Source organism: Podarcis vaucheri (genome assembly GCF_965113315.1).
Source record: "Podarcis vaucheri genome assembly, chromosome: 9".
Classification (NCBI taxonomy): domain Eukaryota; kingdom Metazoa; phylum Chordata; class Lepidosauria; order Squamata; family Lacertidae; genus Podarcis; species Podarcis vaucheri.
Genome location: NC_138767.1, coordinates 40,106,424 through 40,126,693, shown reverse-complemented (window position 1 = coordinate 40,126,693; position 20,270 = coordinate 40,106,424). Strand labels below are relative to the sequence as shown.

The 20,270-nt window shown below is 38.7% G+C and overlaps 1 protein-coding gene across 4 annotated transcripts in view; it reads left to right on the top strand.

Annotated features, from left to right (window-relative positions):
- Positions 1–20,270, top strand: part of LRBA (LPS responsive beige-like anchor protein) — a 359,890-nt gene that overhangs the window by 107,806 nt on the left and 231,814 nt on the right. For all 4 annotated transcript variants that reach the window (XR_014223382.1, XM_082237533.1, XM_082237532.1 and 1 more), the window contains exon 35: positions 14,783–14,847. Coding sequence is in view for 3 of the 4 variants with exons in the window: in XM_082237533.1 (XP_082093659.1) it covers positions 14,783–14,847 (65 nt within the window). In the remaining variant the exon portion in view is untranslated. The remainder of the gene's footprint in view (positions 1–14,782; positions 14,848–20,270) is intronic.

Genomic DNA, 20,270 nt, shown 5'->3' with positions numbered 1-20,270 from the left:
TAATTATATATGAGGTTTCTATCGAGCTTTTCTTTTTGGCATTTTAAAAATGATACCTTCCTGGTAGTAAATTCCCCTACTTAAAACTTTAAAATAGCCTTTTTTAATGGGAAGGTTATTGGTCTAGAGGTCAAGGGTTTTGACCCATTTCAAAACCTTTGACCTTCATTTAAAGCCCTTATGGTTTACTTGCCTGACGAATAAGGATAATGTAAAATTAATGTTTTTTTTACATCGATTTATTCGTTTTAGTGCTTATATTGCCAAATGTATTTAGACTGTGCTGATGGACATTTCATGAATACAAATGAAAGAATCATAGAAGGTGTGAAAAATCAATAACCTGCATTGACAATAAAGTGCAATAAAAACAATTACTTTTGGAGATTACACCTAATGGATTTTTGCAATGAACTAGTGAAGAGCCAGTTATGTTTCTAGTTGCCTTATTATTCAGCGATGTAGTCAGAACCATGTTGACAGGATTGCTTCTTCTTTCTCATCCTCCTCTTCCTCCTCCTCCTCCTCCTCTTCTCCTTGGAATGCATATAAGCTTGCTACGTGTTACTTAATTTATGTGTTACTTAATCTAGAGTTTTCATCCAATTTCAGTTCTTGTTTTCCATGACAGGGTTTGCTTGTTTGTTTTAAAAATGTCATCTTCCGAAGTGTAGATATACTACTTGAAATGTATTTTGAACATTAGCACTCAATGCATAAAAATTATTTGGGTTAAAATGCTCCTTACTGTATACTGGAAATAATAACAAAGTTTCAGTTATGTCCCCTTTGTTTCTTGGCTCAAAAAAGCAAAACAAAGTGTACCTTGAGAACTGCTGTGTCTCCACACTGGATAGTGTTGGTACTGATGCAATCTAAAATGGAATAAATGACATGCTCTAATGTGCCTATTTGTCATACATGTCACAGTGCTGTTTTAATGGTAATCTAATGTTAGAATATGGCAATGGGTTAGTTGAGTTGGTAGCAGTGAAACATAACGTTTTATATGAAATACTTGAAATAAACCAATACAGCAAACCAAACCCATAACATCCTTTTATACCAAAGAGTAGCTAAAATATTTCGTTGACTGTGCAAAAGTGGTGTAAGAAATCAAATTAGCTCCAGATGTATACAGATTTGATCTGGGGTGATAATTACATTTTTCACTCTGAATTTTCCTAATTCAGAGAGGTCAGTATGGCAATCACAGAAGTGATTTATTTTCTTAAGAGGTAAACTGTCTGTTGCTACATGAAAGCTTGAGAGATATGAAATTGAATTTCAGCTCGACATTTTACAGATACTGGAAGGAGATGGGGTTGAGTTTGATTGATTTTTTTTCTTTTTGTGGGACAAGGGAGGGGGGAAGTGAAGCGACCCTCTTGCTAAAAGTTTAATTAATTTTTTAAGAAGAGATGGAGAGGAAGGAGTGCCAAAGATCGAAAGATCAGGTCAAAAACTAGTTTTTAATCACATAAATAATACAAAGTAGTTACAAATAAGCATCTGCAAGCATGATTTAAAACTTTACAAATTTGTTGGACATGATGCTAAATTAGATCTCTGCTTTGATTAATACTTTTGTGATATGTACTTAATATTAATCAGTAATTCTCTCATACCTCATATTATTTACTCATACCTATTAGTCTTGCTTTACTGTTAGGCTTTGTCTGACACATCATTTCCCAAATACCTGTGGTTTGAGAAAAAAATGTTCATTATTTTGACAAGGATTAAAAAAGACAAGACAAGACTACAACTTTTGTTGAGGCTCTTGTAAGATTATTTTGTATTGTAGTACAGTAAAAAAATCCATTTTGTTCAGCAGTATTTTGCTGCCATATGTATCTTTGGAGTGTCTTAGCTCTCCCCCTCCCTGGGAGGGCAAAATTTTAAGTTGTTTAACATAGTATTGCTTTGCTCTGCCTAACAATCCAGCTGAATGTACAAAAATAACACAACATCCTAAAGCAGTTTTTAAAGTGACGTTCAGTTCTGACACTGATTACTTACCTTCCTAACTATTGCAACATAAGGAATTCTGCATTTAATATTAACAGAAAAGTGTTCCTGCTTATTTGACATTAATATCATTTTTGAAGGACTCAGCGTTGCATTCAAGGCCACTTTATAAAAGCATTGTGTTGCTCATCCTAATTCAGTCTGACATACATTCCAATAACACTACCTCCCCTCCAGAGTTTAAAGCTAAATTTATGGCTGAGCATTGTGAAGTGCATCATTTAAAAATGGTTTCAACCCAAAACATCTAATAAATAAATAATGTGTATGGCTACTCAGTAGTAGACTTTCCAGACTAGAAATCATTCCATCGGATACTCAACAGTCCACTATCGTAGAGGGCTGTCAGATAAATCTTATAGTAGCTGCATTTATGTCCTGTAAATCACATGTTATTGTCTGAGCCTTCTGCCAGGTCATCTATTCTTTTCCCATTTATCAGAAATGCATATAGTACATTGAAACTAGAAATACCATCTAGTCTGGGCCCAGCTTCCTGTCCAAGTAATTAAAACAGCCAAAAGAATGAAATCCTCAGCATTCGTGTTACTTTCAAATGAATCATGTCCTTAATGTATGTAGAGCTACTTCTTTGCTACTGTAGTACACCATTCTTATATAAAGGTATTGTTAGATTCTATTTGGAGTAAAAACACTGCTGATTTCTGTAGGGTTGCACATACAGATTCAAGTGCATGTAAGTGAAGATTCCCATGTGTACAATGATTTATTTATCAGATCTATTAACTGAGCTATTTCTCTGAATTAATTGTACTGAAGCTTATTAAAATTCAGTCTTTTAAAATACTCTCTGCTCTAAAATATTTGTGTTTGATGTTGCACATTTATTTGTATTTTAAACCCTTTTTTTGGAGAGGATATCAGGTGGTGCATATGACGCATCCAGAAAAGGCTGCGAGTTCTGTCATCCTATCTGTATCCTGTTCCTTTGGATTAAAACTGTTATTTTCAGATTACTTTAAATTAATAGGTGAAAATTCTATGTAACTCTTGCAATTGCAAAAGAAAAGACTTTTGTATAGGTGGTGGAAGAGCAAGAACCACTAAATCGCCATGGGACTCTCCTGTAAGATCAGCATTTTTACTTGAGATGATCTGATTTAGAATAAGCCCTCAACTTTCAGCTATAAGAAGTAAAATCCCTGCTCCAGTAGACCCATTTTTTAAAAAATAAATAAATTTCTTGTATCCTAGTTAGGATTATGAAAACTTACTTAATGCACGAAAAGGAATCAGAAATCTGCACTTAAGTGACTCCTAATAAAATACCTTGACTATCTGGCATGCTGCCTGGAAAAATCTGTGTCTCGGGTTCCCTCTGAAATTGCCCATGACTTGGTGTGGATACACCTGTAACTTAAAAGAAACATAGTGATAAGCTAAGGCAGGGTTAGGCAACCTAAGGCCTGGGGGCTGGATGCGGCCCAATCGCCTTCTCAGTCCGGTCCGTGGACGGTCCGGGAATCAGCGTGTTTTTACATGAGTAGAATGTGTCCTTTAATTTAAAATGCATCTCTGGGTTATTTGTGGGGCACAGGAATTTGTTCATTTCTCCCCCCAAAATATAGTCCGGCCCACCACATGGTCTGAGGGACGGTGGACCGGCCCACGGTTGAAAAAGGTTGCTGACCCCTGAGCTAAGGTACTTACTCAGGGCAAGGCTTTTGTGATCTATTATACTTATCTGAGGAGCCTAATTGCTGACAAGATCTCAATTCAAGGGGACCCATATGCAACTTTCATGTAACAATCACATCATTGAAATCTTGGGTACGACCCATGCGGCAAGTATCCAAACCTTTTCAAAACATAGATGACTGCGAACTATAGAGAATAAACATTCTGAGAAGCATCTCCTTTGTCTGGATAGTTAATTTCAAGGTTCACATTGCAAAATCCATGTTATATTATCCCTGGGTTGAAAGTGAAACAGCCCATAGAAATCAATAAAGAAATCCAGGATTAGGCTATAGTTCTGATTTGGTACTAGAATGTTCACCCAGAAATGAAAAGTGGTAGCAAAAGGACAGTTTCAAATTCTTGTAACTTAAAGTCTTATTTAGCAAGAAGCTGTGTGCGTTATGTGGGGTTTGGTGCATGGCACATCTCCTGCTGAATCGTACATACTTAAGTCATTGATTTCTCTGAGAAATGCTTCCAATAAGAGGGCTGTTGAAATGGGACATTCAGGACATGCCATTCTCATCTCCTCCCTCTCCCTTTATGTGCTACAGACAACCTTTTACAAAGTCGTAACTTTCTTACTTGGATAACTGGTATCACCATGTGGGACCTCCTGTATGTTTCTGCCTTCACTGCTAAACCGCTTACTTGGAAAATAGCAGAGTTCAGTTTCTTCATCACAGGACAGGAATGGGAACCTATGACCCTATAGATGTTGTTATACTAAATTCCCATCATCTCTAACCATTGAACACTGGCTGGGACAGGTGGGACTTGTAGTCTAACAATTATTGGAGGGCCGCAGGTTCCCAACCTGGCATAGCAGAATATCTAGTTGGAAATAAAAACTCCCTAATTTATTTAAATGTGTGGGTTTTTTAAAGGGTTTATTATAAACACTGCCTTCGAATTCCGGGAAAGTCTGTGGAGGTTGAACACAAATGCCATGTTTATAAAGCAATGACGCTGATTTGGAAATTCAGATGGGCCCTTTCCTTCTCATGTTTGAATTCCAAAAAGATAATTACTCACAGTGAATTATCATAGTGACGTGAGCACAACTTCCTCTCTGTTTCACATTGGAATGTAGGAATCTCAGTGCTGTCAAAATCACTCCAATGGGGGCTGGGAGGTGGAAAAGAGTTTCTTGATCAAACATAGAGGCACCAAGTGCATGCAGCCTATTTGCTTTTTCTTCCAACTTGCAAAACATTCCCACCCCCACGCCCAAAAAGAGAAAACTTTGATCCTGAGGAGGAAACGTACATTTAGATTCATCAGAGTGAAGACTAGCCTAACTGGTCTAAACATTGTGTAGTGTTCAAGATAAGATTCTCTATGCTTAAAGGATGTTGGAGACCATCTCTTGAACACCAGAAACACTTATACATATTAAGGAACATATGTAAAACAAAGCAGCACTTTAACATAAATTATAGATATGTAGTCCTGCTGTTTGGTGTGTGCACACATGCTTCAATTTCCCTTAATTATTTTAGTGACCACACTTGAAAAATTGCATTATTCTAATATATATAAATTCAGTATTTTCAGTAAGGGGTTTTATTTGATGGGGGCGGGGGCAAAACAGCAGAGCAATTGTAAGTTAAAGTATCCCACTGCAGATGTTAAGAACTAAAAGGTCATAATTTAGCTGCAGAAGCAAGGGCCCCGTCCTCCCCCTCAAACCTCAAGGCATCCTATTGCTTCATTCGCACACTAGGACTTAAAAAACCCAACCATTTAAGGTGAATTTTGTGCTAAGAGAGCACACCCTGTGGTTTGGCAGTCTAGTCAGAAGGATGATACCATGCTGGTTTTCTAACTGGATCTTTGAACAATATTCTCATGGGTGGTAAATGTAAAACAAAGTAATATCAACTGGCACTTAATTCTGTGAGCTCCCTGCTGATTGGGCTAGGCAGTGAAATAGAGCTCTTCCTGACAGGAAGTCAGCCTATAAGTGTGGAGACCCCTGAACATAAAGTGTGCTTTAATTTGAGAACCTGCTGTTTTACAGCTTTTCTCTTTAATTTGAGAGCTTAGGAAAAAGGGGCTAGACTAGGGGAATGGATGCAAGCTGACTGGCCGTAGGATAGAAAGTCTAGAGTGTGGTAGCAATTGTGTGCTTTTTACACCAATTATAAATGTGGGAGCAGTTATTTTGAGGCAATTTAGATAGTTTCTTGCTACCCAGGCTTGATTTTAAACCTGATACTGCAACATATAAATCACTTATCTGTGTAGGCTTTCCACACAGATGGCTGTGTTTAAAAAGTACTTACTACATGCACTAGCCTCTACATGTTCAGCTTTAGCATGCTACCATTGTGTCTGCCAGGCTCACAGATTGCTGGCCTATTTAGGATGCTTACATATGGGACAGCAGACATAGTAAGTGCTGTTTTAAACTAGAATCTGGCAGTGCAGAGCACTGGCATGGACAAATGAAAGCTGTGTGGCAGGTTTAAATTGGGCCTTGCAAGAGCGAATAGGCACTGTAGTTACAGAGTCTGATACTGAGAGGACATTTTCCCTCATAACTTTATTAGTGATATGATATCCAATATTAGTTGCCCTCAGAGCAGAATGTTTGTGTTCAGTTTTTGGCATCCAGTGTTTGTTTTGTTTTCGAACAGAGAAGAGATAATATTTAATTCAAAAGAGGTGTCTGGCCAGCTTGGTTGTAAGCAGTGCTCTCTCCCCCCCCCCCCCGAAAAATAGGTGCTGGTACTCATCATGAAGGGATGCGGGTGGCGCTGTGGGTTAAACCACAGAGCCTAGGGCTTGCCGATCTGAAGGTCGGCAGTTTGAATCCCCGCAACGGGGTGAGCTCCTGTTGCTAGGTCCTTGCTCCTGCCAACCTATCTGTTCGAAAGCATGTCAAAGTGCAAGTAGATAAATAGTTACCGATCCGATGGGAAGGTAAACAGCGTTTCCGTGCGCTGCTCTGGTTTGCCAGAAGCGGCTTAGTCATGCTGGCCACATGACCCGGAAGCTGTACACCGGCTCCCTCGGCCAATAAAGTGAGATGAGCACCGCAACCCCAGAGTCGGCCACGACTGGACCTAATGGTCAGGGGTCCCTTTACCCTTTACCTTTACTCATCATGAAGTTGTTACAGTAAGTGCCACACCCTTTAACAACAACAAAAAGAGATGCCAATACTGCATACCTTTGAGTACTCCCTGGAGAAAAAAATGGCTGTAGGAGTTGCCCAGTGGAGATGTACAAGGTGCCATCCAACCATCTTAGGGGCTCTATTCCAGATTTGTGTAGGGTTTGCTCCTTACCCTTTTCTTCTCCCAAAGATATCCCACAAGGCAGCAGTGGTTTAGAATCAAGAGCTTTCCTTTCCTAGATGGGCTGCCTTTCCAGCTTGGTGAGCCCCACCTATCCCTCACTTCCCTCTACAACATGTGCAGAAACCCCCTTCTTGACAATTGGATTCATTATTAGTCTCGCCCACTCAATCAACTGGAGCCTATATTCGCATTCAGGGGAAATCCCTAACTCATCAAGGGTTTGAGACCCATTGGCTACCCTCACCTGGTTTAGCTAGCCAGTTGAAGCAGTTTCCTGGGTATGGCCGCTGTTGCATGCTGACGGCTTCTGGGAGCCACAGGTGACAGCTGAGTGCACGGTGGGGACCAAAGGTGGACAAAATACCCCAGAAGGAGCTTGATGTGTCTCACATTGTGGGTACTACTCCTCCCCTAACACCCTGTATATTATATTCACATATAGGAGATGCAGAAAAATACTGTTGAGTGGAGTGGTCCAAACCAAGAACGCCTGCCAGCAAGCCATGCTTTCCCCAGGATAGCATTCCATCCCCCGCCCCAAGTTTTCTGTTCATTCAGCCCCACATTTGGAGGAAGTATGCTTCTGTATACCACGTGCTGGAAACCACAGTAGGGGAGAGTGGTGTTGTGCTCAGGTCCTGTTGGCAGGTTTCCGATAGGCATCTGGTTAGCTATTTTGGGAGAACCGGGTGCTGAACTAGTTGGCTATTGGCCCGACTCAGCAGGTCTCTACTTACAGTACTTCATAGTAACTACATACAGTACTTCATAGCATTCTGCAGCCACTAAGCCTGCTCAGAACACACTGTTGGGGGGGAATCTTCCCCCTCCCTTCCTTTATAAACATACTACAAATGTTTGGGTCCTCCAACTCATACCTACCTTCTGTACATGCATGTTGCTGTTTTAGTTACACAAGAATTGGAGAAGGAGTTGACTATTAATATACAGGATTTGTTCAGTTAGTTCCCTTTGTTTTAGCCTTTAGGTTACATATTGATAGATTTTTGTTTCTGGGCATTTGGATTACATTAACTTTTCTTCTGCTACAAATGGTTTTAGTGTTGCTCTGGTCTTTAGCTCTCACTTCTTTTGTATTTTGTTGTTGTTCTTATTTCATATATTTGCATCTCTATTTTAACTGTGTAAGCTAGATCGGGGGTTCTTATAGGTGAAAGGTGGTGTAAAAATTTCCTAAATGAATAATGAATGAATAAGAGTAGGTTTTTACATTTTTCTTTAGAGTGCACAAGGATGTGCCAACAATGTGACAGGTGGCCAGATTTTTTTTGTTTTTTGTTCCTGTGGTTGAATCATTTGGATGTTTGATGTGATGCTTACCCAATGAATCATGCCATCAGCAAAATATATTTTTGTTCAGAGGTCCTAGCTAAGACCACTGTACAGTACCACAAGTGGTTGAAAATCCTGTGGCATATGGAGAATATTGACATGTGTTTTAATCTGGTTTTTAGCTTGTCCTTGATATAATTATTTAGTTTTAAATGCCTTTAAATGGGTTTTTAATGACAATTATGTTTTATTCTTTTTGTAAACTGCTTTGAGGTTTTATTATGATAAAGCAATGTATAAATCTTGTGAAATAAATAAATATTGAATTTTGTGAGCCTGCTATATAGGTATGTTTTACAAACATATGCATATGGCTTTGAAAGAAAACTTTATGCTGGAAGGAATGAAATAAGTATTTAAAACACGATAATTTTATCAATACATGGTATGGCAGTATGAAATTAGTGCTTATTTCTTTTGAAAGATAAAAGTAGTACCTCTGCAGTTTGTGTCTACAAAAGTTCATTGTGGCCTTGAAATTCTCTATTTAAGTATTAAAATTAAATTCTCGTTATAAGGTAATTTCAGGTATTTACTGCACAACAATATAACACCAGTTTATAGGAAGCCTGCTCGGAGTGGAATACACAGAATGGTTAAACAGCAGGGGAGTCTTCTGCTTTTAGTTAAAAACTGCTGTTTCTGTATGGCATATTTACAACTTATTTAATTCTTAATGTAGTGTGCTGTGGGACTGAGCATACGAAAAAGAGTAGAAAGAGCTCTGCTTTCTGTGTCTAAGGCTATTACTTGCTGTACAATAATAAAGGCACTATTTTATTGGGTTAGTTGTAATTAACTTCAGCACTATGCATTCATATAAATCATTCTCAATCTGTTTTCTTTGCATTTTCCTTCCTTTAACTGAGTTAGCATAGTTGTTTTCAAATGTTGTTTTTCCTATAAGGAATAAAGCTGTAATAGCCTTTCTCTAAATGGACTCGTAGAGCTAATTATTCTAATAATTATTTAATCTGCATTGATAGAGTCTTAATGCAATTTTTAAAAATGGTTATGGATCAGTTTTTTGGCTATGGTCTGGATTTGACCATGAACATTAAAAACAGATTTATCTATTACCAGAACTCTCCTTCCTTGGGAGGGGGTGTTATTATTGTTTCTTTCCTTGCTTCTTTGTCTTGATCTGAGTGCCCCCCCCCCAAAAAAACCCCCTAGTGCTTAACACTTTCAGGCACTGAATAGAACCTGAATATACATTAAGTGTCAGATTTACACATAATTTCCATGGTGTTTCCTTTTTCCAGTGTTATACCAAATCTTCCCCTTCTTCAGTCTCAAAAGGCAGATGTAGGACACACATTGGATTGTACCAGTTTCTTGGACTATTTCATATGAAATAAAAGTGAACACCCTAAAGCTCATTTTTGGCTTTGGTAAATTAAATTCTTTAACTAGTGTAATGTGACTTTAAAATCTTGGTTCCTTACTGCCTTTGTTTTGATGACAAGAGCAATAGTTTTCAAATGTAATGGAATAAAAAGTACTTTCTGCTTATATCTGAACACATTGTGTAGTGTTTTTTTTTTTAGCCTTATAAAAATAATTAGCCTCTATATAGTTCTAATGGCAGCCTTGAAAGTTTTAGCCTGGAGCAGCCTCTAATGAACAGCCCTTGTTTTTCCCCATTTGGGCTTTGAGATTCCCTAAAGACTTGACTTCAGACCTCAGAGGGCAGCAGCTGCCATTTGTCTTGAGTACTAGTGTTGCGAAATAGTCAGACCACGTACTAATAGAACACATTTGTACAATTCAGTACATAGATGCTTGATAGAGGTTTAATGATGATCATCTGTTGAGAGCTTGTAGATGGGTGGACTTAGAGCAACTTCTATTGCACCTTATCAAAATAATACCATCTGTATTGATCAGGTGAATAATGTTGCTTGGCTAAGCTTGCTTTCCCAGAGCAGGTTTTTGGGGGTTTTTTTACAGACTGCTATGTTTTTATATTAAAAATCTCTTTTCTTATAAATTTCTAAGAAATCTTGAAGTACTTAATGCCTCAGATCTGTGCAACGTTGTTCAGCTGAATAATTGACAAAACTGAACTCTTACATACTGTCCCTTCTCGTATACCATAAATAATAAAACTGGAGGGGATCCTATAGTAGGCCATCCTTTCCAATGCTCTGCTTGTTGCAAGAAATGCAGGGCTAGAGCATCCCCACCAAGCCCACTACCCCTCGAGGTAGTTGGTTCAATTGCCAAACTTCCCTTTTCATGTCAACACATTTCTCCAAACGCTTTGCCAAAATCTACCCTTCTGTCATAAAATTATAGAATCATAAAATTTTAGAGTTGGAAGGGACTACAAGAGTCATCTAGCCCAATTCCCTGCAATGCAGGAGTCTCCGGTAGAGAGATGGCTATCCAATTTCTACTTGAAAACCTCCAAGGAGGAGAGTCCATCACCTCTTGTAGGAGTCTTTTCTACTGTTCATATAGCTCTTACTGTCAAAAAGTTATTCCTGTGTTTAATGACTCTCCTTTTTTCCACTTGAACTTGAATCATAACTAATTCCCTCAACTGTTCCTCATAAGGCTTGGCTTCCATACTCTTGATCATCTTGGTCACCCTCACCTGCACATGTTCTAGCTTGTCAATTGTGGCACCAAGAACTGGACACAGTACTCCAGGGGTGGTCTGACCAGGGCAGAATAGAGCAGTACTATTACTCCCTTTTATCAGCATACTATGCTTCTGTTGATGCAGCGTAGAATACTATTAGCTTATTTCCCCCCCTCTTTTTTTGGTTGCTGTATCATACTATTGACTCATGTTAAGCTTGTGGTCTACTAAGACCCCTAGATCCTTTTCACATGTAGCATTGCCAATTCACTTGTCCCCACCTTAGATTTGCAAAATGTGTTATTTCTGCCTACACGTGGATCCTTACATTTTCCCCTGTTGAAATTCATTTTGTTCGTTTGTGCCCAGTTCTCCAATCTGTTAACACCGTCTTGAATCCTAATTCTGTCTTCAGTGGCATAATTGTCTAACCCCCCACCCTCTGGTTTGGTGTCATCTGCAAGTTGGTACAGATGGTGAACACTAGAATTAGCATGACATTTGGAGTTTCCCTAGGTGAGCTCTGAATGTAGCTTTGCAACATCAAATACTTTTGAAGTATCTGTATTCAGTGCTTTTTTCTGGGGGTACGCAGGAGTCCACATACCCCCAAACATTTTGTGAATCTTTGTACTTTTGTCCATTTACTGTATTTATTTTTCCAAATTTGAACTATAAAATGGTGATTTTCTTGAGTCAAAACAAGAGTACCCCTAAACATTTTTTAAAGAAAATAAAGCCCTGCCTGTACCCATTTATTTATTCCCTGAGTCCGTGTAAGTGGAGGAACACTTAAATGTCAGGACCTGGCTGAGACTGTAAGCAACTGTACCTGAATCAAGATCTTGAGGGGGTATGTTTTTCAGTCCAGGTTTTATGAAGTCAGTTGCTGAAGCTGGAAGAGTTGGATCTTGAGGTGGATCTGGAGGAACTGGATCTAAAATGCGTCAGGAAGCAGCTACTGATTTGAAAATGCAACGTGTGAATTGACTTGGGGTGTGATGTGACCATACTGATGGGACCTTTTACTCTAAGCTAGGGGTCAGCAAACTTTTTCAGCAGGGGACTAGTCCACTGTCCCTCAGACCTTGTGGGGGGCCGGACTATATTTTGAGGGGGGAAATGAACGAATTCCTGTGCCCCACAAATAACCCGGAGATGCATTTTAAATAAAAGCACATGTTCTACTCATGTAAAAACACCAGGCACGCCCCACAAATAACCCAGAGATACATTTTAAATAAATGAACATATTCTACTCATGTAAAAACACACTGATTCCCAGACCATCCACAGGCCGGATTTAGAAGGTGATTGGGCCTTAGTTTGCCTACCCATGCTCTAAGCCTTGAACCTAGCTTATTGAATACCTGGAACTATGTATGTTCAGGCCTTAGAGCCTACATCTGAGCAGATGATTGGAGTGTTTAACATTGGCCTCTGAAATTGGTAGGAAGGATGACATTTCTGGACAGATCAGACCCTGTAAAAATAGTAGACTCCTGGCCTTCTACCCTTGCTCACCAAGAGAACAGTGCCTTCTGTCTGCTGCATTTCAGCTTCTTAATTTCCACCTCCAGTTCCCAAGAAATGATCTCAAGGACCCTAAGCTGAAGAACACACCCTCTAGATCTCTCTACTGCCATCCATGGTCCTCCTTTGCCCCATGCAAAGTTCTTTTCAGCACTTTAAGGCAATTTATAACTCACAGCTACTTGCATTTTTGTCAGTGCTTAAGTATTTACTATAGATTCACTATAGACTGCACAGTAATTATGATCATGTACATTAGCAGTAGATTTTATAGGCATAGGAAATAGTAGTCGATTAAGTTCAGCTTACAGCAGGTATGAAATTATTGACTTGGTCGATCTCCTCTTGCAGTCCTTCCTTTTGAAAGTGCTGAAATGTATTCTCCAGTTATTCAGCTACATTAGTGGTCGACTCTGAGGCTTTTAACATGTTTTTCATCAGCACCTTTGGGAGAAGGATAACAAAGATCTTGACATAACAATGCAGTCAGCTCTGAGAATGTAATTGCAGTACAGGATATATGTGCTGTGTTGAAACATTGCATTAAACATGAAAGACATTGGTTGTTACATTTTGCCCCCCTCCCCCGCCAAGCTATTAAAGCACGCTTAAGGGAGTGTTCACCTGTGGCTTAAAAAAAATTGTTTAGACTAATATTTTCTCTGATCTTTGTCTGTGATAGAGTTAAGCTGGGAAAAAAACAAGATAAATGTCTTTGCTTCTCAGTTTGGGCAATTTCTGTTTTCAGTAATTAAGTTCTGAAGCACTACACTGAGTGTGATTCAAGGTGAAAGCCATTGTTTGAAGACAAAAACATGTGCATGATGTCATTTAGAGAAAATGATAGCTCTTCATTTATATCCCCACCTTCCAACACTTCTCCTGCCAATATTTTGTGAGGGAATGCTAACACAAGTGAAGAGGCATGTTGGCAAAAGAATAGAAACATCTAGGCAGGATAAACAATCACTTTAGTGCCCATTGTTGTGGTATACAACTGTATACTCCAAAAAATTGTAGCAACAAAAATACATAATTATGATTGATAGCTTTATAGGCCTATGAGCAAAAAAAAACCCCCACACAAAATGCTTCTACTTATTCAGATCTGTTGTTTTTTTGTTTTTTTGTGGTAAATTGAGGCATGCCTATAGAGGAAGGCACAAGGGAACTCCCCAAACACCCTGTGGGTTGCATACCTCATTTGTTTTGCAGTATTTTCATGGTAGCAGTGCCATGGGCCAGTTGCTGATTGGACTGTTTCTTGAGGTGCCAAGGCTTGTTCAGCAATCTAGCTCTCTTGGTTGGTACTAATAAAATATTGAGGTTTGTGATGAGAGCTGATAAGGTGTAGTGCCTTAGATTAAGGAAACCTGAGATCAAAACTGTGTTTGGTGATGAAGCTTCCTTTGGCAAGAGGCTGCCCCAGAGGGGAAGAAGGACTCATCTATAGTCTCTGCCTAAAGACCAGTAGCCTTTTGACTCTTCTTCCTCTGTCATTTAACAGTGGCCATGCAGCCAGGCTAGTTGAACTGTTTCCGTACCAAAGAGCTGTTATGAGAACTATCCCCCCCCCCAATCTGTAAGCAACTCTAGGGGCCTTATCAGTTGAAGTGGGTTGTTGATTAAAAAAAGAAAAGTATTTTAAAAATAGATTAAAAATTTTTTTGCCTAACCTGTGGTGATGACAGGCTTAATACCTTTTCACCTTGGTATTCTCTCACCCTTGTAGTAGGAAGTCAATATGCTGAATGCTTCGTTTGAATAGCACTTTGGGTGGTTCTTGTTATCTGGATAGATGTGGTCATGCTCATCAGCTGACATTGTTTACAGTACAAACAATACATGTACTGCATGAAATAAATATACAGTGGTACCTCGGGTTAAGTACTTAATTCATTCCGGAGGTCCATTCTTAACCTGAAACTGTTCTTAACCTGAAGCACCACTTTAGCTAATGGGGCTTCCCGCTGCCCCCGCACCACCAGAGCACAATTTCTGTTCTCATCCTGAAGCAAAGTTCTTAACCTGAGGTACTATTTCTGGGTTAGTGGAGTCTGTATCCTGAAGCGTATGTAACCCGAGGTACTACTGTACCTAGCCAGCACAACCAGTCCTTTTTTAAATTAAAGTTGTGTATATATAAATTTTGAGTTAAAATTTTAATACCTTGTGTCACCATCTTAACTTTCACTATAACTGTTTCCACTGGTTTAATTAATGTAAATTTGTTCTTTTAATTACCTTTTTCACTTTTGCATCGTAGGAGTGGCAGAACTCAATACAGAAGAATGCTGGCCTAGCTTTCATTGAGCTTGTCAACGAAGGAAGGTAACTTCCTAGTTATATTAATTTCTATAATCACCATTATTCATATTGAGCAAATTCTGATTAATTTCTGTTGCTGACTTATGAAGTTCTTTGTCTACAAGTAAAGTGTTTTGGATTTGGTAGCATACATTTGCATTCCTTTAGCAATATTGTACAGTTAACTTTGTGAACCTGATTCAGCCGCTAAATCTCCTGTACGGGTCTTTGCAAAGGTTGTCTGAACCTGGGGAGGGAGTCTTGTTAGAATAACTCAAACAAAAATGCATCTCAGACTCAGAGCAAGTGTACCAGCCCCCCCCCCCCGGCACACGCTTGCTCCCATATTCTGTTGTGGTTTGGCATTTTCTCTTATCTGTAGTCATATTGATATAGTGTGCCTATGGCAGACCTGCACAGTTTGTGACCAGTAAGCTGAAACTTCCTGTTTCTACTGGTTATTCAAAGGAATGTCAACTACTTGGCAGACCCAATACTTGCTGGTTGCGTGTGTCTGACTTGTTGGGGCGTGAGTTATAGAGCGCTGTTGTGGGGTCTCAGATAACTGATTTAAGGGTCTCATTAGTTACGTGTATGCATGTGAAATTTCTCAAATTGACCACTTCAGGCATTTTTTAAAAAAAGAAATAGAAAAAGCAAGTGTACTGTATGTATTACATTGGGTGCTGTGGCAGAAAGGTGGTATATAAATGCAATACATAAATATACCAACTGCTTTTTGCATAAGCACCTTCATCAAAACAATTTTTGTTATAAGAAATTTCAGAGTAAGCCTAGATGTTCATACTTTACAGTTCAGTTCATGAATACAAAGTGTGTTATAGAAAATGACAGGTCATGGCAGAAACATAAACTTTGGCGTGCACTCAAATTCAGTAGAATTGTATATATTTCCTAAGTAATTCAAAATACATAATAATCACACCAGAAGTAGTAACCATGTTGATATAGAAAATGAATAAAGCACTTAATGATTGGAAAAGACGAATACACTTATTTAGTCTCTCTTAGTAGAGTTAGAGAATCATCCACTAAAATGTAAATTTTAAATGAAGACTTGGTGAACTCTAAATCCAAAGTAATCTTTATTAGCAGAGAGATTAGCTACTCCCTCCTTCTTAGTGATTAGCACTCTCATCCTATGTCAAGTAGTAAACTCTGGTTGCTCTCCTCAGAGTGCTTTAGCCACTTTGGTAAAATGCAGAGTCAGCTGTTCAAGACAATACGAGTTGCTTCTGGTTTAAAGCTACTTTCTCAATGGAATAGAAAGCTTGCAGATAGATGAAATATTGTGGGAGAGTAAGTGTACACAAAGACCTAGAGAGGCTGATGGGTTTAATTCCAACATGTTTTTTTCCATCACATAGTTAAAAATTCTCTACAAAGAGGGATAAAGTGGGTATACAAAGTTAACAGTATAGTGAAATCTGGGCTGTCAGAAAGGTTAGTAATGTTCATTGTTAAACTTCCCATAATTTTGGAGCTTTTGATAATGTTTCGCAAACTCTGTTTGATTGAACAAATTATGCAAAGATAATGCATTATTGCTTGAGGCAAGCACTGGAAAGTGTTCACTGAAAGGTATTTTTAACTTCAAGGGATTTATAAGAAGCTATAATGCAGAGTTAGAGAACAGATATAACGGCCATACTTAACAGTTTCAGATTGTGCCTGTTTGAATATAGTTCTTAATTTATAAAATTAGAGTTCTGGGGTTTGAGGCTTCCTGAAACTGAAGCCATATCCTCTGAACTACCAGTCTTCTCACTCCGTAATTTCAGATGTTTGAGATTAAGTACTTTGCACAAATTCCATGGGTGAACCCTGGTTCATATTAATCCCTGGAGATAGTGAAATTGAAGACATAGCCAGTTACATTTTATCCTGCAATCTCTATATAGCCATGAGGTTCAAAGACATTAACCCCCCTTGGTTTTTCAAATGCATCCTAAGAGGTAAAGCAAAAAACTCAGTTCCTATTTTGCAACGAGAATCTCCCTATTGTGGATTCAGATAGCAGTAGCAGTTAATATGAGAAAAGGCACAGTTTGGACAGAATGCTTCAATTTAGGGTCATTTCTAATATTTTAACGTATCTGGTAAATTAAATGCCTCATGCTGTTTCATATCTAATTGTCACTGCTGGAAAGCATTTACATTTTGTGAACTCAGCTGTGTACAAAGAGCGAGCAATTAGCAATATATGGTGTAAATTCGAACATATAATATTTTCATCTAACACAGTATAGTATTAATATTTCAAATATCAGCATTTCAAAAGGAATAATTGCATATACTATAGGGGGTGCTTGTTGTATGTTCATTTATGTAACACACAGCCCTAAACTATCTTTCTCCACCACCCTCCATATGTTGATAGCAGGAGCGGGTGTTAGGATAGCATTTAGGTGCCTCATGGCGTTGTGGGTTAAACCACAGAGCCTAGGACTTGCCGATCTGAAAGTTGGCAGTTCGAATCCCCACGATGGGGTGAGCTCCCGTTTCTTGGTCCCTGCTCCTGCCAGCCTAGCAGTTCGAAAGCACGTCAAAGTGCAAGTAGATAAATAGGTACTGCTCTGGTGGGAAGGTAAATGGCGTTTCCGTTTGCTGCTCTGGTTTGCCAGAAGCGGCTTAGTCATGCTGGCCACATAACCCGGAAGCTGTACTCTGGCTCCCTCGGCCAATAAAGCGAGATGAGCGCCACAACCCCAGAGTCGGCCACGACTGGACCTAATGGTCAGGCATCCCTTTACCTTTACCTTATGGCTGCCAGCGGGTAGGAGCATGACTGGTGATGAAGGAGTGTGCTCTGGTCACTTGAAGGCTGTTGAATCTTGTGCTGGAGGAGAAAAACGAAAATAAATCCAAATACATCCTCCCACCTCTTGCAAAAGTATGTGAACTGCTGTAGAATGTACATATGATTATATTTTATTCACTTAGTACATACAGTTATATTTTATTTATTTATTAGATTTAAACCCTGCCTTTCCACTGGAGACCTTGAAGCTGCTCATAGCATTTATAAAATGCAGTGGATAAATCATGCACGTTAAAACAAAACGAAGCCTGTGCAGCTGGAGCAAGGGCCTAGTGTTATCTTCACCTGGCTTCCTTTCTCTCTTGCTCCACCCTCCCCCAGGGCAGCTGGTGGTGGAAGACCATGTGGTAGAAATCTTGTTTGAGTATTTAGGGAACTGTGTTTGCGGCTGCTTTCATTCCGTTGACGTTTCCTGGGATCCAGACCATTTGCTTGCTATAGGGCATAAATTATTAGTGTAATTTATAGGTTTCTGTAATCTACATTAAAATACATTTGCTTTTGATTCTTCCCCCCCCCCCCGCCCAACAACTTGCTTAAAAAGAAAACAGCTTCAACATAGCTCAGCTGTTAATAGGGAAACCTAACAGCTTCAGCAATGGACTTGTTAATGATACACACCTTGCCCAGACAGAACAGAACACTGGTTCCTCAGTGTGTTAAGAGCACTGTGCTATCTAAACTAATAATGCGTTCATCAAGGGCCAAGGTCATAACGATATGAATGAGGTGAAGGCAGGTCAGAAATACATAAACTTGGAAGCTAGTCCTTAGCACTGCAACCCAATATGTGTACTTTAGTTCTCAAAATTCAGAGTTGTAGGGAAAGATTTATTCTGTATGTTACAATGATGGACTTCTTTCCTTAAAGCATGTAAAGTTAACTATTAAGACTGAAGTATGCTTTGTACATTTGAGAACCTTAATAAATATTAAGAACATATTTTTTTTAACAGGCCCCTCTTCTACAGTTAACACCAGCTGCTTTTCTCTTATATATGACTGGACAGGATATTCATGTACAGATACTGAACAATATTTATCTGTTTTTCATTCCACTGTTCACCACTTACGCTCTACTGTGCACCATATTGCAAAAATACTTTTCGCAAATTTATTATTCTTACTTCAGTTATAAATTTTGGTGTATTTACAATTTATGTGACTGAAGTATCAGTTCTGAATTGGAAAAATAGGCCGATTTTATTGCAGCTTTTGCCAACCCGTTGCCCTCCAGATGTTTTGGACAACAACTCCCAACAGCATGATGGTACTACTAGGAAATGTAGTCCAAAAATACTTGGAGGGCAACAGATGGGCAAAGGCTATTCCACTGGATACTCATACAAGTCAAAGTTCATGACTCTACATAAAAAATTGTCCAGTAGCACCTTAGAGACCAACTAAGTTTGTTCTGGGTATAAACTTTCGTGTGCATGCTTATACCCAGAACAAACTTAGTTGGTCTCTAAGGTGCTACTGGACAGGGTTTTATTTATTTATTTATGTCGACTGTGTCAGACCTACATGGCTACCTACCAGTATCATGACTCTACACTTAGAGATAGATTACTAAATCATGGTTGCAATCAACCAGTTAAAGAATCATTCATCTGTTAATTATCTGCCTTTTTTACCTGCCTATATAAAATATCCTTAAATGCAGCTATATTCCTGCTATAAGCCCCCCCCCTCCACAATTCTACTAGCTTGCTACCTTATTATCTCTTGCTGGTCCTTATTTTCTGCCCAGAACTCCTATATCATCTCTCTTTTCAAAACCTGCTTTTTCCACTAAGCCTTTGGCTTAACCCTTCTGCTTTCATCCCCTACTGCAACAATGCTTTGAGTATGCGTAACAGTTGTATGCCTCCCTGGCTATGCCCTTTCTCCTATCTTTTGTCAGAATTTAAGTTGTCAGTTCCGTCAGACAGGGAATCTGATTTTACACTATGTGAGTTGATAGTGATACTATTTCAACAATAAGTAATTGCATCTGTAATTTTTATATGGGTGCATTTTTGAAATATTCAGGGGAATAGAACACTTAAAATTTAACAACCAAATGTATATCATTTATTGTTAGAATGAAAGAGCATATATTTTATACTAAGTTCAAAATAGTATTAAAAAGTCCTTTTATTGACACCAATTAAAATAATTACTTTTTCCAAGTTACTTAAAAGGATTATCAGGAGAAAACTGGGATAACATTTCCCCAGTTTTCATTTCTGGAAATGTCAAGTGTAGAACCCTCACCGACACTGAAAAACAATTTTTAAAAAACCCTCAAGACCACAGTTTTGTCTTGTATGTGTTTTTTTATGTGTATGATGGTCTACGTCTAATAGAAAACTATGTTCTTACAATTAACAATTTTTTTTAATGTTCTTTATTCATAATAGGAATTGCTTTAAGAACATGCTAGATAAAACCGCAATACATAACCAAGAAGAACATCAAACAATGTTAAGGATGTGATGAAAATACAAATGATATCTTGGGGTGTCCTGAAAGGATAGGGAGAATAATTCAGCTGGTGTTTTGAAGATCACATAGAGATTTTACATTCTGTGTTAAAATGTTCACCTATAAAACAAAGTAT